Source organism: Coniophora puteana, assembly GCF_000271625.1.
Source record: "Coniophora puteana RWD-64-598 SS2 unplaced genomic scaffold CONPUscaffold_6, whole genome shotgun sequence".
Lineage (NCBI taxonomy): Eukaryota > Fungi > Basidiomycota > Agaricomycetes > Boletales > Coniophoraceae > Coniophora > Coniophora puteana.
The window spans coordinates 1,963,085-1,985,415 of NW_006913058.1; the positions used below are offsets into that span (position 1 = coordinate 1,963,085).

Consider the following 22,331-nt stretch of genomic DNA (forward strand, 5'->3'; position numbering starts at 1 on the left):
TTGAGGACGGGAGCAGACACGACTGGGAAAACGCATGTCGGGTTTTGCCGGGATGGATACTTTCTAGAATCGTAGTCTCTTTTGCAAACCTTGAGACGTGTCTGCCTAAGGAGGACGGCGCTGAAGCGTGTCACTAGTCTTATGTTGTTGATGGTGGGCAGGGATCGTCCAATATTTTAAATCAATGTCACGAGAAAAAAAAATAGAACAGCAAGATAGAAGAGGAGAAAATAGGGGTCAGAACGACTCTAACCCAATGAAAGCGATAATTTTACGCCAACACGCGCGATGTCAAGCCACTTGCGACAGACATAGGCGCACGAATACGGAAAGAGAGCTTGATCGTGGGCAGTCTTTGATTGCTGAGGTTGTCCTTTGGGCACGCCGAAGCTCGGGAGCCGCGTCCAGTCGTACACGGACTGAAATATTGCGAGCAAAGTTTCGTTGGGGAGAGACGAGATTGATGCGCACCTGGCCAGCAATGAGTTCAGTTGGTTGGTTTTTCAAAGTGTTACATACATGTGCGATGGATAATTCTGTGAAACTAGCCCTCCTTGTCGACTGTAATCATTACTGCTCAATACTGGGAGGGAGAGCGGAACACAGTACTTGGCGTCATCACCGCCCGTTATAGCGCCGCCGTCCTCCCGTCCTTAATAGGCAGGTACGTGTCCGAAAATGCGTGGTAAACGCTGTTCTGCCACAGTAATCCCCACCCCAATAGAGGTTTTCAACGCTTTCTTCGATTAACTTCCACCCTTCCTGACTCGGATGACCTGCGTCTGATCTGACCCACCCCCCGCTTTGCACATCTGCGTCACGGCACGCGGAGTCCAAGAACAGGTACCCTCAAATATTGTAGTCACGTCAATCAGTGTTATATGGCTTCTTGGTGTAATGGACAAGTCTTTTAGCATATACTGCTTGAAAGTAACTAGAGCTCCATAACAGCCGCGAATTCGGTAGCGATATAGACAGAGGAAAACGAACTGTGGGTTCATAAAGCGAGCAAGCTCCAGGGGTAGCACATATGGAGAAAGCAAACTGCGTTTACACCTTTCTTCATCGCAAGGTCGTGTTCTAACATCCTGCTTCGCCGCCATCCCCAGTCACCCCTCTGCCCTCACCACATTCCAGTCGTCTCCAGTTAATATGTCATGGGCCAGGAGATATAGCCCACGTTCTTCTCGATCAGCTTGAGTTCTTCTAGGGTGGGCATATTCACTGTTCCCGAGACATAGAGGCATTCTAGAGGGGATCTAGCAATCTGTCTCACTTCACACAGCCGCAGAAGAGCGGCAGGAGTGAACAACGTGCAGTCGGCGATCGTGATTCGTCGTAGGTTTGGGCAGAAACTCTGATCCTCCGCGAGTGAGTCCAGTATGGCGTCGTCAAAACCAGGCGACTCGCTGACGTGCAGATGGTTACCGTCCCAACACTTTAGTACTGCGCGTACACCGGAAGAGCTGTTGATCTCGCTCAGTGTGATAGAGGAATGCAGGCCTAGGCGCTTGCGTAGCCTGAAATCTGCTAACTTGCAGTTCGTGAAGCTAAGCGACAGTTCTGATCCCTTCCTCTCCAAATATTTGATAAGGAAGTCCGAGACCGATGGACCATCCATAGATGATAGGTCCCAATGTGGAAGTTCGTCGTCATTTAGTGGTGGCTCGACTGAGAAAGGCGGAGTGTCGTCGTGTGGTAAAGAGGGACTATGTGAAAATTCCACATCTTCGAGGAAAGCGTACGTAGTGTTCGTAGATGCAATTGAATCAACGAAGTGAGTGGTTGAAAGGGGGTAGATCCCCTTCAACGGTCGATACCGCGTAGCGCCGAGATAATAAAGCTCCGGGTTCCACATGGTTCTCAAGCGCGCGAAATCCGCAAGGCTGCGGGCGTCCAGAAACACCGAGTCTAGCTTGGGACAGTCGAGCAGAACAACATCAAATGAAGCGTCTGTGTCCGTAATTGATGACGTGAGCAACAGTTTTTCCATCTCTGGCATGGTGGCGTTGTTGAGATAGTTGCCAGCGAGTATGGTGGAAGAGCGGTAAAGGCCGTCGAGCTTCAACTGGGCACATCTACGGAGATGAGGTTGAAGGCACTCCATGGCAGACGTAACGCGGCCGTATTCGTATTCGGGGCTCATGAGAGGCGCTCCGACGTAGTAGAGATGGACAAGTATCATCTGTCTGCGTGATGCGTCGAAGAGGAGCTGCATTACCTCGCGAGTTACATGCGGAGCATCGATGAGGATGGCGATCCATGTCCAGAAGCTATCATCCATAGCCATGACATCAAGCCACCTGCGGCAAACCCAGGCGCATGAGTATGGAAAGAGGGTTTGGTCGTTGGGATCAGCATGGTACTTGGGCTGCTGTGGGGTGCCGTTGTACACGGACTGGAATATCGCAAGCAGGGTCTCGTTAGGGAGAGACGACATTGAGGCGCATCTGCAGGTAGATGACCCATGAGATTAGTTACTTGGTTCTCGGCGTTGCATGAGCAGGGGGAAAGCTCAAGACACATACACTGCTTGACGATCACAATCCATTGATGATTGACTTCGCAAGTAAGACTGGTAGTAGGGCGAAACTTAACCTCAAGAGCTCAAGGTCTCACACGCGTCACCCTTTAGATAGATCGTGGGAAACATGACCATCTGTGTTGTTTTATGCCGGTAGTGCTAGTGACCATGGACTCAGAGGACCATGGTATATGTTGTATCATGGATCTTTGCACTTCTGAGTGGACTAACCTCAGGCTACAGACCTCTAGCGAATGCTTTACCAGCTTGCAGGGTGATGACACCGTCTCTTGTCTATATCGCCGCTCAACAGAAACAATATCCCATCATCAGCCCAAGGTTCTTGCCAAATCCTATTCAACGCGTTCGTAACGCATTAGGGTACGTGATGATTTAGAGCTCCTACATCGTATAGGTCACTGAATTTTCGTACAGCGTTTACTACCATGTCGCGTCCCGATGAAAATTTCAACACTTTCCGTTCGATTAACCTCAACTCTTCCTGACTCGGCCGACCTATGCCTACCGAGATCTCTACCATCTCCAGCATTCGTTCCGATCCACGTCTCGCTTTGCACATCTCCATCATGGTGCGCGGAGTCCAAGAACAGGCACCTTCAATCGCCAGCGAAGCGAGGTTTGAGCAAAACTCCAAAATCTCCTCGATCATGTGGATCAAAGTATCGTCAAACCCTACACAGTTTCGGATTAAAAGGCTTCCTACATCCCATCGAAGAAGGATTGCACGGACACAGGCTGGATCCTCAATGTTGGCAAGTTCGAGTCGGGTTATAGGCGTAGATCTTTTGTTCTGTTTCGCTCTTAGGGTCAACACGGTTGATCGCATTCTTATCTTGACCCGTTCGTGCTAAGGCAGACTGATTATCGTATGGAGGGCATGAAAAGTGTGTTTGGTATTATGCTGAGGTGTTATATCCGAGCTGATCTACCCAGCTGTTCTCGGTCCCTGTGCTGCGAAACGTGTTGAATAATGTGTGGCACATGAGTGGCACATGCCGAGTCTTTTTCCATGCGGCTTCAAAGTGCCCGCTTTCTTGGCACTCTCAATATGACCTCCGCGTGACGCCACCACACTGCTTATCCAGCGCAGCTCACTGAAAGGAGAAAACACTGGTCGTGAATCCGTAAGTACTACCTCATCTTAATATAACACCCTCGTCTAGCCCCTATGCCAAAAGTATCTTCTTCTCGAGCCTTCGTCATGAGGCGTGAAAGTCGTTTTGTTGCCTGGAATAACTCATTCATCAAAGTAAACTCACCCCTTCTCGAGCTTCTGGAGCACCATTTGAAGGCCACTATGACATCAAGGATAATTTTGGCCCCAACAGGACTCTACTATCGGCCTCGCATTACTGGACAGATGGACATAGAGCGCACCGCTAACAAGGTCGGCCCAAGCTTAGGTTCAGCTATCTTATCACTGTTGTAGTGCCACAAACTGCTGGGCCACTACAATATGTTATCTCTGCACCTAGTGCGCGCTTCTGCGTCAGGGGTTCTCCGTGGCTGGCCCCGACGGTCTGGCCACTAGCCCAGCCCGAACCCCTGGTCTTGGGTCAAGAAGCCATACCACTCCGCGTGGGACGCGCGGTCCCGTATTTGCCTCAGAACACATCGACCCCAGATTTCCAAAGTGGGATGCGCGATTTGATGGATACCCAACGTCCGTTCGCTATTGGTCCAAGGGGGATCCACAGGAACACACCGGGCTGCAGGGGTTCCGCCCGGTGGAGATGAGGCATTTCTTGAACGCTCGCTGCAAACGAGCGCAAATATGCCTCTCAAACGTATAAAAGAGGGTCGGGTTTTGCGCTAGAGAGGCATCGACACAACAATTCCAGTCGTACAACCACATCCACCACTACAACCCACAATGCAATCTGTACGCACTCACCTCTTATTTACCCTCGAAACACGGACAACTGACGCTTGCGCCCTATCCATAGACCACTCAGACCCCCGTCAACAACGCCGGTGCTTGCGGCGTCAGCAGCTGCAACTGCGGTGACTCGTGAGTGGACCTTCACCGTATGCCTTTAATTCGAGTCCGCTAACGTCCTCTTAGCTGCCAGTGCGCGGCCGGCTCCTGCAAGTGCTAAATGCGCTGTTACCTACGCGCACAAGCATGCTTCGCTCACTAGTTACGTTGTTGAGTGACGCAACCAAGGAGAATCAATGTGTATATGTCGTGTATTGAATATATGAAGGTGTATCGTGTTGCTTCGTAGCCTATGAGCAGGAGGTTGACCATTTCAAAGTGCGAGTTAGATTCAACTTGGATCTTCTGTCTCAGAGCAACGAACGCTCACTGACCAGCCTGCTATATTGCCGTGAATAACACACAATCGCATTAAATCGTACATGCAGCGTGAACATTTGTTAGACTAGTACACGTACAGGACTTTGACTTCTGCGAATATTACAATGGGAATCGATATGCACCACCCTTTCCCTCAGTCGCCTCCCTCTCCAATGCCTTGTTGAGCTTCGATAAATGCCGTCTAAAGACCCAGCTCATGGCGATGCTGAGGCCGGAAGCGGCGATGCATATGCCGTATGAGTACCGGTACGACGGGCCGTAGTTCGTTGGCCAGATATACCTTCGAGAGGAGACGGGGTCAGCACAGGAAGAAGATCGAATGAGGCAGGGAGGCACGCACGACCCTGCGATATCACCCAGTTGGGAGAACGCGTTGATGAACGCAATGGCGGCCGCTCGCCGCGATGGTGGCCAGTAAAACGAGCTGTTCATCCACGCGTACGAGATGATCAGGCCTGAAAATGACTGGGCCATGAGAAACCTGCACATCCGGCCGGTTTAGCGTTGACATCGAGACGCTCAATGAGCGTGCACGTACAATGAAAAGTATCGTGCACCAATGTTCATCGTGCTCATCGCAATGATGAACCCAAGTATGCCAGCTCCTTCAGAGACAGCCATGAGATTGAACCGTATTTGGAGTTTGTCCGAGATTCTGCGAACGCGCGTCAGCCAGCAGCTCTTGAATACTTGAGGAAGGCCTCACCTGCAGTACGCGAAAGAGAACAAAGTCGCAAAAATATAAGGGGGAGCGCACATGAGGAGAGTGACCGTCCGACCGTAGCCCATCGTTGCCGCCAGCGTAGGTAAAAACAAATTAAAGCTTAATGCCATGATCCGCGCCGTCATCGCCATCGCGTACCACCACGTCTTCCAGTCCGTGAGCGCGAGCCGGAGACCACTCGTACCGGCGTTTCCCTGAGATGTCTCCCCGATAGATGCGTCCTCCTCTTGCATGCGCAAGACAGCGAGTGTGCGCTCGGCGTCTGTTAGGCCCCTAGTGTTGTGTGGGAAGTTGGGGAGGATGAACAGCGCGAGACAGGCGAAGAAGATGGTGAGGCTTCCTTCGATAAAGAATAGCCACCTAAAGTGGACGCAATGCATCAAAACCAACAAGCGCTCGACTGACGCGACGGTGCTTACCTCCACGCAGCTTGACCAAGCTTACCCTCCATAGTGTCCAGTATTCCCGCCGCGAACAACGATCCAAACGCATTGCTTAGAATATTCCCGCAGAACAGAACGGCGATGCGTAGACCCAGCTCTTCGCGTTTGTACCACATGGATAAAAGAAGCAGTGACCCAGGGAAGAACGCTGCTTCGACGAAACCCAGAAAGAACCTCGTCATGAGGGCACCGACGAAGCTATAAATCTTTAGAAACCGACAATGAAGATGACACGATAACGTACTCATGACAGATACCTGGTCGCAAAGAACGTTTAGTCTCATCGGAGCATCGCACATTGCGGCATTACTCGTACCTGTAAGGATGGACATCGCACCCCAGACAACCATCGATCCTGCTATGATCATAGCAGGAGCGCCGCTCTTGTCAATTAACATGTTTCTGAGAGAAGCATCGTTATCCCAGCAATCATCTATGGCACCGTGAAGAGACTTACGCTGGTATTTGCATGATGATGTATCCGACGTACGCGATGGATATGATGGAGGCGTACTGTGAGTCCGTGAGATTCAAGTCTGATTGGAAGCCACGCAGGCGTGCTGCGCTGAGAGGGGCCGTTCGTCAGCGAAGTGGCATATGAGGGACGTGGCGACTGACCTTGCATTGTTCCTGTCAATCTAGTGTTGCAAGATCAGCAAGGTCGCATGTGGAAGATCCAAGATATGACGTGCATAGTTCAGGATATAGATGATACCCAGTATTGACATGCGCAAGTCGATCTTCCAAAGGAGCCTCCTCTCGAGCTTGCGTCGCCCCTCAGGCCCCCCAAACCCAGCATCGCGGCTAACTCCTGCGACCTCTATCTCTTCGCTCAAAGGTTTGCTGGGTTCGATAGGCTGCTTCTCGGTCATCATACTGGTAAGTTGTGCGATGACGGAGATAGGGAAACGGGCAACCGCTCGACATTATGCCCTTGTTGACCCTGTATACCGATACCGCTCCAAGATGAACGTCAGGAGGTGCATTCATTTCCACTTTAAACAAAGAAGCGTCTCCAAAATTAGGTCGGCTCCGCTGATGGCCGCAGGCCATGTGATAGACGGGACCGACCTCACGAACATTGAATGGGAAAATTCTGCAGTGTCGTCTTCCAATATCGTCTGAGTATGGTCCAAGTACCGGTATTCGCCACGACATGCATGAACCGGAGTTGGATAGATATTCCAGCTGCGTTGGTAGCACTATCGTGTGGCTGCAATGTTTGGAGAAAGAGAGCTAGGTCGTATCAGTCCTGGTGCTATCGGTGCCGCAAAGTATGCACTTTAGGCATGGACATAGTGCGGACGTACCACTATGCACCGTGATGAGATTCTGGTAGGGAGCTGCTGAGCATAAAGTAAGTTGACTTTGCAGTGATTGCCGCTGGTGTGAATTGTGTAATAGTATGCTCACGTACGCGCAGTTCACGAGGCAAGCGCAAGAGCGCAAGAGAGGTCTCGGTATTCGGATGGTCGGAAGACTCGGAACAGGTGGCCCAGCCATACTTCTCACGGTGGTCGGACTCAATCGCGGGATGTCCGACATTTGTCTGTTGTCTGTTCTTCCATCCACTTCCATCCCAAGTCAGTTCGCGATCGAGTGGCTAAGACTCAGAGTACCCGCAGAATATTCAACTCATAATGAACCCGAAGTCTCTGCTCTCGCATGCTCACCAGGTAACTGATTCTCCAACAAGGAACCAAGGGACTATATAGCTAAGTGATGTGGTGAGAGCACCAAGCACTGGGACGACAGCTTGAGCGACTTTCTAGAGCCAATCCCGGCATCAGGGATCATATGGATACTTCTCTGATTTTGAAATGACCATAGGTTGGAAACATTGTACTGTACATGCACCCATCATATAGAAAAACAACCGAAATTCTACAGCTCTTCATTCAAGACCTCGCTAGTATTTACGAAAGCCTGGAAGATGGCTCTCTGAGGTTGCTGTTTTGAGTTGCTGAACTCGTAATTATACGTAAGTTATATGATGCATAACCAACGACAACATAACCAACGACGAACTCACTAGCCTCTGGGCCTAACTGAACGGTAATCATGGAGCCGATCGCATTCAGAGTATTAATGCTAATCGATCCGGCTTGCTCCTTTCCTTGTTCCTGGGCATTCCCTACCCTGTTTTGGAGCCCAACGATATGAGATCCCACGCGCTCGTGCATAAGCTCGTCATGGCGTGCCCAGTGTGGCTGAATATTGGCTTTCTATAACAGGTGTACTACACTTTAAGATCGGTGGCTTACCGAGATAAACGTTCGTAGGGCGTGACACTCATTGATGTGAATTGTTACCTCCTTACAATTCCTGAGACAGAACGACTGGAAGGTGGTCAATGCTTGGAACCGCTGTTCCAGCGTGTGTTGTGTCTCTCGGCATCTGATACATGAATCAGATCAGCAACTCCGAAAGGTCGTTTAAGCAAGAACGGGGGAACGTACCGAGTCAATCGTCTCTCAAACTCGGTGACGACCTCATGAGGCATGCGCTCGCGACGCCAGCCATGGTCGTCTTCGGCAGCTTTCATGGAAGATGCCGCGACCTTCAGCTGGCGACCAACAGTAAAGGAGATTGAGTGGGGCATGGTGGGAACGGTAAAAGCCGCAAATTTCCCACACCTTTCCCTTGCGCTCCTTTATAGTCCGAGCTTTGGGCTGAGCCTCCGCTCACATCCTTTTGGAACAAATGCTGTATGCGTGCTGTGTGAGGAAGCGTTGTCGTTTCTGGCTATCAGGGCTTACGTGGTACGGGTCATCATTGAGCTATCTATCTATGGGATGGCGTCAGCACCGTGCAAAGGCAGCTGACTGGTGAGAATTTTGAGATGCACTGTCTTTTACAGCATCAGTGTCAGCCCAACGGGCTGGTACTACGTGTTCTCGTGATCAATCTACCGCCATCGAATACACCCCCGTTTCTCACTCGAAATATCTATTTACGGATTTCACTTGGTGCGTCGTCAACATCATGCCGCCCACCTGGTCATATGTGTATCGATCATGTTGATTTCTCAACCCAAACACCGCGCCCAAGCCCCGTTTCCGTTTGTGCGAGCATAAGCCTGACTCTCAACGAAGTTATCCACGGTGCACATGCCATCCCTGGCTCCGCAAAACGTTAGCGGTTGCACCAAGTCATTCACTAAAATGCGGATACTAGGCGTCCCATCGCAATCCATCTTCTCTACAATCATAGGCGCAGAGAACGGGACCAGCCTAGAAGCGAACCACGTTCTCTCCGCGTCGGGATGGCTCGTGCTCAGGTTTTCAGTCTGAGGGAAGAGTCCGAGCGCCGAGAAGATGGCGATCATCGTCTTGTCGTGCGTGAAATCCGCATAGAATGTACGATTGAGCGGGAACGTCTTGGGCGAGCCGTCGAGAGTGCTGTTCGTCTGCGTCTCGTCTTGCACTGGCTGGACCGTTAGACGGGCGATCAACTCGTTCACCCACCCAACACCTTGGACAGGCCCGAGCGGGTTGCCGTATCCGGTCGAGTAGAAGTCATCGAGGTCGATGTAGTACTCGAGGCCCTTGAAGTCGTCTTGCGTGAAGATGCTGCAGAAATTGCTCGGCTTCTCGAACGCGACAGTTTCGAACGGGCAGAGCTGCAGGAGGTTGACAATGTCGGTGCTGTTCAGATGGGCCCCATGCGCGGCGTTGTTGATACGGTCTGCGATTGGAGGGGCGAACACGTTTGTCCAGGCGGCAGTTTGATTCTGGGACGTCGGAGCGGTGGGGCACATATGATTGTCAAGGGTGTCATTCCGTGACTCGTCGAGAGTGACGGATAACGGAGGTGGAGAAGGAAGGGCTTTGTCGCTGGCGAAGGCGAAGCCTTAGCGCAAGAGTACGGCGTGTTCAAAGGCTGACTTGAGAGGCGAAAACGGGCTACTCACCAGCACTCCAGTTCAGGGCTGTTTCCACAACTCGCTCCGAGCTAGACGCGCGCACAAAAGGGAGCGTAGTCGAATTCACCAACGATGCGTAGCGCGTATAGTGAACCTGGCCCGCGTCAAATGACCTAGTATCACTGTCATATCAGGGAAGGCTATGAGACCGTTGACACAGCGAAACATACTGAGCCGCTCCAAAAGGTATGAGGACGTCTGTCCCTAGCTGGTACGTCCAGTTGGAAAGGAAGCCGTACTGCGACCCATTGAAGCTCTGCGCACCCTTTAGCTTCTCTGCGCTCGCCTGGATCAGCGGGCCAGCACCACTGGTCGGATACCGGGCACCATGTCGCTCGAGCTGGTTTCAGTGTAGGTATGTGGTTTAGCGCTCTCGCCGGACGCAAACAACAGCGGGAACGGGCGACGCACGAGATTGACCTGAGTAACGGTGCATCCCTCCGGCGGCGCAGTGTAGTTTCCGGCATTGTAGTATGGCGAGTATGCTCCCCAATATTGTGTGATCGAGAAAGGGACATCGATGTTAGGAGCGGTGGGGACTACGTCAGCCGTAGCAAGACCTGTGAGCGCAAGCACCCCCAGAAAACGGCACTGCATCGTGGTTTTCATGGAGCAAGAGGGAAGTAGGCCCATGAAGCAAAGCAAAGCCGAGAGGTTCATGGCTGGGAAAGGTTTCTGGCTTTATGTATTGTAAATCCTTGCAACCGGAAGAACCTATGCCCGCACCTGGATTAATTCAGATGGATGTCTTCCTCGCGCGGCTTTACAGAACTTGCTCTTGGCCATGGTTGCTTCTGATTCCTGTTGTTTCAGCACGGTGTTACCAGCTTATCCCAACATCAGCGCAAGATTACATACTTCTTAGAGTTGACACACTGAAATGTGTTGCACTCGGAGATTGGGGACGGTGCAAAGTGTCGTTTGTAACGAAGGTGACATGACAGACGGGCTCCGTCCATGTAGGAAAGCGCTCCTGGGTTAGGGTTCCGGCGTTAGCCGGGACGCCGGGTCTTCGGCTCCATGCACTTGGGCAACGCCAGCTCACCATCACGCACCAACCTCGCGAGCTGCACATCTTCAAGGGAGCCTGGCTCTGCTAACACCCTACTGAGAACATCCCAAGCTCATGAGCTTAGCTTCCAGACCTTGCCTCAAAAACTTCTTCCGGATACATCTGCTGTTGTTCACAAGCTGTCCAAGCTGACATGACGACCTGCATCCTCAGGACGGTAGCAGGGATGGCCACTTTCGCTATATCTGGTTCGGCTCTACGAGATCAAAGTCCGCTCACCACAATCAGACTTTTTCACTACTGGTCATAGGTCAAAGGATTGAGGATACCCAAACGCAAGCCTAAGCACCAAAACACAGCCCTGCTTCCATACTCGTGCGCATGAGTTTACCGCAGTTAACTTGACTATTTGACTATGGGTGCACGCTTCTGGACGCGGGAGCTCATTCATGCCATTGCTCCGTAGTTCTTGGGAGAGGTTCATACGAATTTTTGCCGACGCATCCTACAACAAGCTCAGACGACTATCAGCTCTCTGTTACGGACAAATGAGACGATAACAAGGACATTGGGACGTCTAAATCTGTATGTAAGGTAGGTGGCGTCCTCTTACTGAGTTCAACTTAGCGAGAAGAAATGGCGAGAGTATGGTGCAGTCACTTGCGTGGGTCACGCTTTCTCAGAGATTCAAGTTTTGGTCAGTCGAGCGCCTTATTTATCCGCAAAGGTTTCACTGAGAACGTTAAATGCGCATAATGACGTTCATCACTCCGGCGAATACAACACAACAACAAGGCACATCGATATTTGCTTCGTACATCAAACACAGTTACTAACACATCCATACTTCCACTTCTTTCCAAACTACGTCGTTGATCGCGCAGCAGAATAATAGGCCCTTAGCACTTGCAGGTGCCCGCAGAGCATTGGCAACTGCGAAGGGGTCAGCCGATTCAGGAAAATAAGATATACCGAATGTACTGACGTGTTACCGCAGCTGCAAGTCGAGACGCCGCAAGCGCCTGCGTTGTTGACGGGGGTCTGAGTGGCCTGACAAGTGGAGAGGGAAGTTAGTATCTTCGGTGCGGAATATGGCAGGAGTAGTACTCACAGAGTGCATTGTGAGTAGTGAGGATAAGGATGAGTTGTCGAATTGAGGTCTTTGTTTGGTGGGGATTGTTGTTCAGCTTGAGCCCTTTTTATACGTTCTGAAAGGGCGATTTGTTCTAGTTTGCGACATCATCCACAAAATGCCTCAGTACCACGACGGGGAACCGCTGGAGGCCCGGATTTCCCCTGTGCATCACTGCCAACGAGTGACAAGGGATGGAAGTTCCTCCATCAAATCGCGCATCTAATTTTGGCAACGCGATGATCATGAGACTTGTCAACTTCTCTGGTTCGATTGGTCACAAGAGCTAGAGAGGGTGCTTTGACGATCCAGGACAGCGGTCATCGGTACCGAGCCATTGGAGGATTCCCATGATGAGGGTCATTGTGAAGTAGTAATTTTGAGGTTATACGCCTTCCTATTACCTCAAAGTCAGTTAGTTCTTCGATGACATACAAAGGGAAGGTACCGTCGGGACCCGCTCGTGCAGTAGTTTTTCCTTTACTTTATAGGTCCTCATAATTAGTTCCTTGGCTAAACCGAGGAATTAGCTCTGCTGACATTTTTTGGAGCTGAGGTGCTAAAGGCTTGCTGGTTGCTGCCTTCAAGGTAAATGTATATCGTACGATGATTGGCAAGGACAATCGAGCGTGCAAGAGTTCTCGCCACCGCTCTCATTGGCATGATGTCGTAGATGGGCCGTCATGTAGTAGTATTTACTGCAGGGCCGCGCCAAACTCAACGAATACTATGCGGAATAATTCATTTATCTCCGCCGTTCAGAATCATGTGTATGACAGATAAGATAGCTCCCGCTAATTCGCCCGGCTGGGTCCAGGTGGAGAGTGAGCTTACACTTGGAAGGCATTCAAACATATCCGATGTAGGTTAATGGTGACGGCACCGAGTAATGTGCTAAGGGGTCAATGACCTTAACCAAGCATAGAACTGGTATAGGGCCCACTTGGTTAAGCGTAAGTAAGGCCTGCGACTCTAAGCTGTCATCAAACGACACGTGGGAATTACTTTGTTGTCTTCTTTTTGCACTTCATCGGATACTATCGGCCGACAATAGGTACGAGCCGCCAGGTTGCATCAGGGTACTGTTAGGAAGGAGAATCAAAGATATGGCAGCGATCAGGTCGGCAGGAGGCAGGAGCTGAACCCGATCAAGCAAAGCTTCGGTTCCATCGCGAGACATAGAAGGGGGAAGAATCAAGAAGCCGAGGATACCAGCTGAGAAGTCGGAGAACGTAGCGTATAGCGGAAGTTACTGTCCTAGTCGAGGTAGGAAAGAAGCTACAACAGTGTAGAAGAGCAAGCAAATTGGAATGCTCAATAACAACTCATGGCATGCAGATTGTTGCCTTCCATGAATAGAAGACATAGCAAGAAAGAAGACGCCCCGAATTGTCGGCTCCAGCATTATGCCCTGGAATGCTTGTGACGCCCTTATCTCGGGGACCTCCAGTCTAGACTGCACCTCAAATTTCCTCCTACCCTCCATCACCGCGCAGGCCCAGCCAGAAAGCCCCCATGCATCCCTGCCTCAGAGTGGTGGAGCTTCAGTCTCTCATTGCCCACTCGGTTGAGGATAAATTTACTCTTTCTAGCCTTGCTCGAGTCAGCAAGTCGCTCAAAGAACCTGCTCTAGACGCCCTCTATGCCGAAATTGATTGCCTTGTCACATTCCTCAAGGCTTCACTTGCAAACGTAGCAGCTGTGGAGGAGACGCCAGAAAATAGCAGGAATGGTGCGGAGCGGAATCTAGTAAGTCTTCGTCTTGCTTCTCGCATGAATCGTTTTCATCAAAAATGATCTTTTCTATGGTTCTTACTCGTCGTATGTCGCTTAATGACTGGGGTGTTTTCCGCTCTTTTGCTGCTCGCGTGGTGGTCATCCGAGATTCCACACTCTGGTCTCAGCGTCGCCCGCCTGGTCTCTCCCGTGACCTATGCGATTGTCTCTGCCGGTGCCCCTTCCAGCGGCCGTTTTCGAGACTTCGGTCTATGACCCGATCTCTCACGCTCAAACATGAGTGTCGTATGATGTGTTTCCTGTTACTCGGTCCTGAGCTTCGCTTCCTTTCTATTTGGGTCTCTCCAGAAGAATTCCTGTCTTACGCCCCAAACCTCGCCATGACGTGCCCCCTGATGCAAGATGTTCGCATTGCGTATTCCGATAGTCCAGATGCCCTTCTCTCTATGTCGGAGAATGTATGCAACTGGAAACACCTTCGAAGCGTAGATTGTGGACCTGTAGACGAAGACATGCTTATTCACCTTGCCAACATACCTTCTTTAAACTCGCTCACGGTCTGGGTTTCCAAGGACTCGCGATGGTTGACGTCCATCCGAATCCCTCCTTTCAGAAAAATTTCCATTCTAACTCTATAGACCGACGCTAGCAATACCGTCGTACAAGCGTTAGGGTGTCTCTTGGGTGGCTCAACGACTGAAGTACACGACCAGCGTGCTATGCTTCCCGATATGACATGGCTCTATGTAGATTCTGCATATCTGCTAGTATTTGCCGCATCTCTTCGGCGGCTCTGCTCGGACACTCTCGCAAGTATCGTCCTTTCTCATTCCGTCGATCACAAGGATCGCACTCAACCGCCTTCCAATCTTCACTTCCAAGCTCTCTCAGCTTTGGCCTCGTTTCATGCTCTTAAGACTCTCTGGATTGAACTGGAGATGGAAGATCGGGTTGAAGTATCCGGGCAGCAGCTGATCGCACTTGTTCCAAATTGGCCCCAGCTGGAGAAACTACGTATCTACCCCTTCGATACCAGCGACGGTATTTCTGTATCGTCTCTCGCTGGTATTTTGCAGCACCTTCCAAATGCATTCGAAGTGTCTGTCCCCACAACGATGTTTGACTCCGACTTCGATGATCTTCCTGACATGTACCCGACGTTCAAGCAGGTGAAGCGGCTCTGCATAGCGTACGAGGAGCACGACGTCGATGAGGTGCCAGGATTCGAGGGCTTTGACGAGCTTGTGAGCTTATTATACAGGATAGCGCCTTCCTTGGACGAGCTCGACTTGTATTGGGGGACTTGGGGGGGGAGCCTTTCTATCCTGAAGTGCTGCGTGGTATAGACGACATGAGAGAGGGTAGGTGGGTTGCGAACCAGTACGCGTCGGACGAGCGGTCTTCGGACGAGAAACATACGAGTGTGGATAGCGGAGAAGAGGAGTAGTTGGGACCTGAGTGCAAAGGGCCGGGCAACGAGCCCCCATTTTGTGCCGACCACTCTGCTGTCGTCATTGCATTCGCCCGCCCAAGTGTACTAGAGTACAAATAGCTACTTTTGTCGTATATATGCTGCTCAATCATCGCTCAGAAAGGGTACTTAAGCATCAAAGCATTCATGGCCTGGATGGCCTCGACGCGATAGTCGTCTTGCGTAATGTTAAGAGGGATATCTCCGTCGAGTAAAGTGAGCAAGCTGGGGGAATCCGTCGTGTACTTGGGCCATTCGACGTCGACGTTGTTCCCGTTGGGGTCAAGATTTGCGACGAAGCGAATGAAGTAGGCCGCTAGATCTCCACCTCCGTAAGCGTTGGTAAGCTCCGAGCCATGGTCCTAGAAGAAGGAAAAGGCTCGTTAGTGGGCCGTATCTAATGAGAATGAGGGGAAGGAGCCTACCGATCCAAGGTAAGGAGTCGACTTTCCGCGTTTGTAAACTGGACTGTAGTGAGGGATAAACAGGAATCGATATGTGCAACACGTACGGTATGCCCAGGTCGGCTGCATTGCAGACCTCTCCTGCAACAAGAAGCGGTGCGGTCCTTGGAATGTCATGTCGCCCAAGACCGCCGCGATACGTTTGAATTGAGGGGTCAGAGCGTTTTGGTTAGAGGTGTTGAAGGGAGAACCGTAGACTGGATCGCTTGAGTAGGATGATAAGACATGTTCGATCTCATCGGAGGTCGCGTTCGGAGCGTAGTACGTTTGTATGTACGTGAGCAGCTCGTCATCGGTCCTGTGGTACCGTCAGTTTCTAGTCTCGATAAGCAAGGCTACGCGGCTAGCTCACGTTACATTAAGAGTCGTGAATGAGAATAGGGTCCCCTCGTCGTCGTTAACACCGTTGATGAAAGGCACGTCGGCTATAGATCCTTGCTTGACGAGCTGCTGAGGATTGTCAGTCAGGAACACGCCATCTACGCGAGGGATCCAAGCTGTAGCCAATGCCTTCGAACGTCCCTCAGTTACGATATCAAAACCAGATGCACACCTGAGCCTACCTGGTATGAAAACATATTTGGCGTGCTATTGGTCGCACTCATGAGCGCTTCGAAGGGTGCATTTCGAAGGCAGTCGAGCGTGTCTGACGAGTTCGAGCATCCCGTCTCGTCAACGATATGATCGTAGTAAGGCTGCCCATGGGTGATGTTGCCGAGCCACAGCGGAGCACCGGAGTCCATGATAGCTGCACGGAACAGACCTTCATTGTTCCCTTTGTTGGCGACCAACTGTGCGCCTACTGAGATAGCACCCGCGCTCTCGCCCCAGCTGCGTTTACCACGTAAGACACCAGGGGACTATACACAAAGTTGATGCTCATGCTTACATCGTGACCTTGGATGGGTCGCCCCCAAACTGGGTGATGTACTGCTGGAACCATCTCATTGCTTGGCGTTCTATGCATTCCGTGGGTTAAAGGATATAGTGAAGCCTTCGTTACGCTTACGATCTTGCAGACCGAGGTTGCCAATGCCAGCATCCTGGACTTCCTCACTGGCCAAAAAGCCGAATACTACGCCGATGTCAAGATCAAACGCCGCTGTGAGGTAATGGAGGATAATCACTGTTTAGCCTAGTTGAAGGTATGGGTCAGCCTCGATATTGCCGATTAGTTCAAGGATTGTTTCTCGCTTACCTATAGTTCAAGCTTACGTACACCACTGGAGTACCAAGGGAAACGCTCTGATTCACGAGAATAGAGCCATCGGTGCTTCACAGGAAACGTGGCTGAGTCAAAATCAGAAGACAAAAATGCATCGCGTACGAGCTGGGGTACCCGATCTCAAAGCCACCTTGACATAGGAGGGAGGCTTCTTTAGTTCCTTACTCGTGTGTTACAGTCATCAGGCGTACCTCCGAATATCCACTATTACGGTCACCGGCGTAAAAATAGCGAAACGGGGGAAATAGTGTGAAACGCACCAGGACCACAGGTAACTTCGAATCAGGCGTTGCGTCGGCAGGTGCGATGATGTTCACTGTTAAACCTGCATACCGGACAATTCGACCAACCTCACATGGGAAATATGAGCAAAACCTACTCACAATCTTCCGATATCGGCAAATCGACCGGAGCGCCAATGCTTCCCATCTCTTCGCTTACTATTGCAGGCACGTCGTCCGGCAAGACCAGTTTTTGAAGTTGCTGAGGACAGATCGGCCCGTAAGTGGTAGCTGAGAAGCTCTGGTTGTAACTTGTGATAGGATGGGGCTGTCGAAGCCGAAGAGACCCGATACTAGCAAATCGTTTGGTTAGTCACTGAAACAAGGTAGTGACAGATGAAACGCTGCGTACGGAGGCTGAACATAAGGAATACCGAGAAACTTGTTGACGGTCCCGTTTGCGACTCCGGTGACTGTTGCATCGTCGAGCCGAACCGTAGGACCAGCTCGTTTCGCGGCTCGCGTTGGGACAGCCCAAGACGAGGTTACCTGAAGCAGAAGCACAAAGAGAGTGCATTGTGCGAGCATCTTTTTGGTGACGCTGAAGCTCGGAGGCGATGCCGTGATGGAAAGAATAATCTCTGCGACTTAAAAGCAAAAACCTTGCAGGAATACGTCATGGCCGTGACTTTGTCAACGTCCGAGCAGCGGGCTTTTCGTCGTGCGTATACACTGACTCAGCGGGTATCGACAGGACGTGTCAGGAACCCACATGGATGCCGGTGGCTTGGTAGCACCACAAAGCAGCATACTCGTGAGTATATTCGTGAGTAGACACACTGATCTGATGATCGCCTTCGTTGAATGCTGGGCTATGCGGCGGGAGTGAGGTCAAGTTGGGACTGATCGTCTGACCGGAACACGGGTGGGTATGCGATTAACCGCTTGGGCCGCGTGGATGCTCATATCTCGGGGAAATCGTGGATTTGGGCCCGAAGATAAGCCAATTGGGATCTTGCCTGGACTTTCGCTTTCGCGAGCGGATTTGATGCAGAGCCTCATCAGCGTATTTTTAGGAACAGCGAGATGATGTACCGGTGATGATGCGCAAGGGATAGCAACATAAGATTGCAAGACCATACATGTCGGAAATCGAGTAGTGGACATAATATATCTGAAACTTTAGCGATGAATACACGAGGGCTGTGAGACCACCGACAGACTCACAGAAATACAATTCTGTGCTTCACACTCTCCTCACCTCACATACCTCCGCCCTTTCCTTGCCCAACCACGCAGCCCTGATACCCCTTCCACCAAGACCACTAGCAACAACGACCTGTTCATCCCCAGGCACCACGTCCAGCATATTATCGCTCCATTTCACCCCATCATCACCCCTCTCAGGATCATCCACGCCGAGTACCAGCCCCTTAACGGGCCGGACCACAGTGGCATGCACAGTCTCGCCGTCATCCTCCACACGTAGACTCAGCCCGGGCTCGGGAGGGTCAAGGAACTTGTACGGTTGCGGCCAGTCCACGGCACGCGCAACAAATTTGCCGATGTCGGGATCTCGGAGAATGGCTGTGACGACGACGGAGTAGGTTGTAGTCGCCTCTGGATTTGGCAACTGCGATGCCGTCTTCGAAGAAGCGGGCGGGCCATGGCAGGGTACGGACGTAAGGAATTCGGTAGACTGGTTCGGCGCAAGAGCGATGTTCCGCATAGACTCGCTGTGCGTCCAATCAGACTCTAGGTCGAAATAGCGGATTTCGAGACTCAGAGTGCGCGATGAGAGGGTGCTGTTTGCGCCCCAGATGTCCAGTGTCGCGCCTGTGCTCTGGAACGCGCCGAACTCGTAGAACTATAAAAATGAAGTTAATGATGAAGCCCAAAAGGTAGGTGCGGGATTATTCACCTGCCGAGGCCTGTCGCACTGCCTGTTCTTCGTTACAGTACGGGATATGCCGATCACGATGGGCTTGAGCTCTCTGGAAATAGTATAGTACGCCGGCTTGGGACGCAGCTAACAGGTTGATGTTGTCAGAAGAACTATTCTGGCAGAGACCTTTTTCGTACGAAATAGTCAACTATAGCCCACGACATGACAGGCCAACTGTCATTCAACTGCCATACGATGGCACCTGCAGTCTGTAACGGTGAGTTAAGCAGAAAGTCTTGGACTAATAAGAACATGATTGAGCTCACGTATTGCTTTCCGGGTCCGCGCCACGCCCTCCTCCACTCCCTATATGCAAACCCCATCGCCTCGGATTGCAGCAACTGCGTGTTGTATACATGCCTACACGTAGTGCCTCAATCAGCTCTCTTCATTCATGCCACCGGGAAGTGAGAAACGCACGTCTCAAGGTCCCCCGTAAGCCTCAGCAGCTCATTCATCAACACCGCAAACCTTCGCTCATACGACCCAGCCTTGCAGTGCTGCGCCATCGCCTTGCTCTGCGCGTAGCGTTGGCTCTTTGGAACGTCCGCCGAGTCAAGCCAGTATTCGATCGTGCGCATGCATGGGAAGGATGGGACGCCGAACTCACTTTATCCGATCATATCACATCAGCCGAGCGCATCAATGGGCGACAAAGCAAGGAAAACGCACCTGACAAATCGCCCGCCCATCCGATCGTAATCATGCCACGGCTTCTCCCCGGCCCAAATGTTCCACTGATGTACGTCGCCCACCGTCGGATCCGCTGTGTCCCAGCCTTCTCCGCCGCATGGCGATCCACGGTGGTATGGGATCTCCGGAGACGTAAGGGACGAGACAAGCGATGGGAGCAGGTGTTCGTAGATCTTGCGCGCGGGGAGGTCCGGGACGTCTGCAATAAAATGCATCAACGAGGGGCAGCGAGAACATCATGCGAATGATGGACATACCACCCCACTGCAACACCTGCTGATAATCCTCGTTGTTCCCGCACAGTAGCGCAATACACGGGTGGTGCCTCAGGCGGACGATATTGTCGATCGCCTCAGCACGGACGCTGCTCACGAACTCATTGTGTGCGGGATAGACGCCACATGCGAACTGAAAATCTTGCCACACCAGCAGCCCTAGTTCTGCAGAGGCGCCGGATTTCAGCCTCGGAAGGGTGTGGCTAGGAAACAAGGCGCATATACGCACCATCACACACGTCATAGAATACATCGGGCTCGTATACCCCGCCACCCCAGAGCCGGATAACATTCTGCCCGCCATCGCGCGCTAAGGTCAGCCAGTCGCGGTATCGACCGGGAGTTAACATGGTGAGGAAGTTGTCGCCTGGGATCCAGTTTGATCCTGCTCGTGCATGTAGTGAGTATGATTGAGTAAGAATGCTTGTTTCTAGGCGATCGTACCTCCTAAGAACATGCGCACCCCGTTCACCTCAAATAAGAACGTCGTGCCCTTGCCGTGTATGTCGGGCTCCTCGATGGACTCTTGGACAAGCTTGACGCTACGAAAGCCAACGCGCTGAGTGTTTGTGTCGAAGATGGTGGTGGACGTTGCCTATTGAAGTTGCGTTACTTATGTCCTCTGGGGTGGAATCGAAAAGGTCTTACATCCGCCCCATCAAGCAGCTCCACCTGAACATCGTACAGATTCTGCTTGCCATACCCCACAGGCCACCACAGCTCGACCTTCCCTACCCCCATATCTGACGAGGATGTATCAAATGACCATGTGAGGGCTTCAACAAACACGAATGCGTCCTCGTCATTCTCGCCGTCGGACCTGGGCCGCATGCTCTCGCGCTTCGTGAGCGACACGACGTCTTGCCTAATAACCCCACCTTGTACTGCGTCCTTGAGCGTGACCCGCGCGCGAGGCGCTTTGGAGGAATTCGCCAGGCCCTGAAGGGAGATGTCGACAATGAGTGACGCAGGATATACAAATTGCGTCGGCTCGGAGGCATTCGGTGAAGCGACAAGCTGGGTATATGCGCGAGCATAGACATTCTTGATACGAGTGGTGTACGAGATGAGCGTGATGGGGCGGTACGGACCGCATGTCATCAGCTCCGGCCCCTGTAGCCGATAAGTATTAGCTTCTGAGAGGAACCGATGAAGCGATGCAAATAATACTCACCCAGTCCCACCGCCAATCGTACTGCGCCTTCCGGACGTACACTCTGCTTGGATCGCCGAGATTGACAGACCCGGCGCGGACAATGCCATATTGAGCCTCTAGATCCTTCGCGATGTGCTTTGCCGACTTGAAGTACAAGAAAAGGACATTTTGTCCAACGACGGGCTCAACGGGCGCTTGCCAAGTGCGGAATTGGTTGTCGGCTGACAGGATGAGTTGGGAGTTCTGGGGCGCGCATATAGTCGAAATGGCTTGGGCAAGTGATGGAGAGGAGGTACGTACCAGGTAGACGTCGCAGAACGTATCGAGCCCTTCGAACTCGATCAGAGAGTTGGAGAGTGCTGTAGCCTCGTACTCAAACGTTGTGCGGTAGAGCCATTCCTTGTCACCAATCCCTATGCCATGCGCAGATTAAGACAAGGAAGCAGAAGAGGAGTAGACAAGGCACGGAAGGATAGACTCACATTGCACCCTGTGCTCGTTGAACCCCACATACGGATCGGGTATCTTCCCAGCCTTGAGAAGCTCAACATGGACCTCCGAGGGAAACGCGTGGGCTGTTGTCCACTCGCTCGAGGTAAGCTCATCGAGCATTGGTTCATTCGTGTCCTCGCTGCGCTGCTTCCAGCTCCATCCAGTGTCCAAGCTTTGGCTTACGACGGCCATGGTCGTCGGTGAGAGGGCGGGTGAGTGCCATCGCGGTTGTGTCCGACATTAATGAACTGTGCGTTGTGAGAGTTTTCATCTAAGAGAAGACCGGATTGCCCTGTGACTTGTCCCGTGAATGTAGATGACGTCGAAAGCAAGCCAGATGACAGCGGTGGTGCGGAGGTTGTGCCGAGACCTGTGCGCCTGTGCTCAACGCTGCACGCGACGGAGAGCACAAGGTCGGCATTTTCCGCGTCGGCTTTTCCTCCGACCATCACCATGATCGCCCACCCATCTTTTCAGCTGGTTGCCGCCAGCCTTGCGCTCTCCACTTTTCCACCTATTTGCAGCATATCTGAACCGATCGCCTAGGCTCA

The 22,331-nt window shown here is 51.8% G+C and overlaps 5 protein-coding genes across 5 annotated transcripts; 1 reads left to right on the forward strand and 4 right to left on the reverse strand.

The window, feature by feature from the left end:
* Positions 1-4,908: 4,908 nt before the first annotated feature.
* CONPUDRAFT_124620 (sugar transporter) lies at positions 4,909-7,365 on the reverse strand. Its single transcript, XM_007770636.1, has 12 exons — positions 7,343-7,365; positions 7,104-7,268; positions 6,725-7,027; positions 6,651-6,670; positions 6,490-6,597; positions 6,349-6,434; positions 6,277-6,289; positions 6,009-6,230; positions 5,572-5,949; positions 5,404-5,520; positions 5,206-5,346; positions 4,909-5,145 (listed from the first exon to the last, which is right to left on the reverse strand). Exons 3-12 carry the CDS (start codon positions 6,905-6,907, stop codon positions 4,965-4,967), a joined length of 1,449 nt encoding a protein of 482 aa, XP_007768826.1. The 5' UTR covers positions 6,908-7,027; positions 7,104-7,268; positions 7,343-7,365; the 3' UTR covers positions 4,909-4,964.
* A 1,695-nt stretch (positions 7,366-9,060) lies between these two features.
* On the reverse strand, positions 9,061-10,554 carry CONPUDRAFT_56312 (acid phosphatase; the record flags this gene model as incomplete). Its single annotated transcript, XM_007770068.1, has 4 exons — positions 9,061-9,884; positions 9,946-10,070; positions 10,128-10,297; positions 10,369-10,554. 4 exons carry the CDS (start codon positions 10,552-10,554, stop codon positions 9,061-9,063), a joined length of 1,305 nt encoding a protein of 434 aa, XP_007768258.1.
* A 4,015-nt stretch (positions 10,555-14,569) lies between these two features.
* On the forward strand, positions 14,570-15,285 carry CONPUDRAFT_165627 (uncharacterized protein; the record flags this gene model as incomplete). Its single annotated transcript, XM_007770637.1, has 3 exons — positions 14,570-15,052; positions 15,105-15,129; positions 15,185-15,285. The coding sequence occupies 3 exons, from the start codon at positions 14,570-14,572 to the stop codon at positions 15,283-15,285; spliced, it is 609 nt and encodes a 202-aa protein (XP_007768827.1).
* A 66-nt stretch (positions 15,286-15,351) lies between these two features.
* Positions 15,352-17,807, reverse strand: CONPUDRAFT_124628 (carotenoid ester lipase precursor; the record flags this gene model as incomplete). The annotated part of the gene is made up of 14 exons (XM_007770638.1): positions 15,352-15,671; positions 15,735-15,772; positions 15,821-16,071; positions 16,126-16,283; positions 16,337-16,604; positions 16,663-16,732; positions 16,783-16,848; positions 16,901-16,908; positions 16,972-17,046; positions 17,101-17,128; positions 17,190-17,202; positions 17,259-17,323; positions 17,382-17,572; positions 17,632-17,807. 14 exons carry the CDS (start codon positions 17,805-17,807, stop codon positions 15,426-15,428), a joined length of 1,653 nt encoding a protein of 550 aa, XP_007768828.1. The 3' UTR covers positions 15,352-15,425.
* Positions 17,808-18,465: 658 nt separating this feature from the next.
* Positions 18,466-21,972, reverse strand: CONPUDRAFT_55736 (glycoside hydrolase family 2 protein; the record flags this gene model as incomplete). Its single annotated transcript, XM_007770027.1, has 13 exons — positions 18,466-19,086; positions 19,141-19,248; positions 19,302-19,373; positions 19,431-19,524; positions 19,585-19,773; positions 19,837-20,056; positions 20,115-20,297; positions 20,362-20,520; positions 20,577-20,727; positions 20,781-21,245; positions 21,307-21,531; positions 21,589-21,687; positions 21,778-21,972. 13 exons carry the CDS (start codon positions 21,970-21,972, stop codon positions 18,466-18,468), a joined length of 2,781 nt encoding a protein of 926 aa, XP_007768217.1.
* Positions 21,973-22,331: the final 359 nt, after the last annotated feature.

Coding starts and splice junctions, on each gene's coding strand:
- CONPUDRAFT_124620 (XM_007770636.1), bottom strand. CDS start 6,907: ATGATGACCGAGAAGCAGCCTATCGAACCCAGCAAACCTTTGAGCGAA. Junction 5,950..6,008: donor CTTGGTCAAGCTGCGTGGAG/GTAAGCACCGTC, acceptor CGTCCACTTTAG/GTGGCTATTCTTTATCGAAG. Junction 5,347..5,403: donor GGTGCACGATACTTTTCATT/GTACGTGCACGC, acceptor CCGGATGTGCAG/GTTTCTCATGGCCCAGTCAT.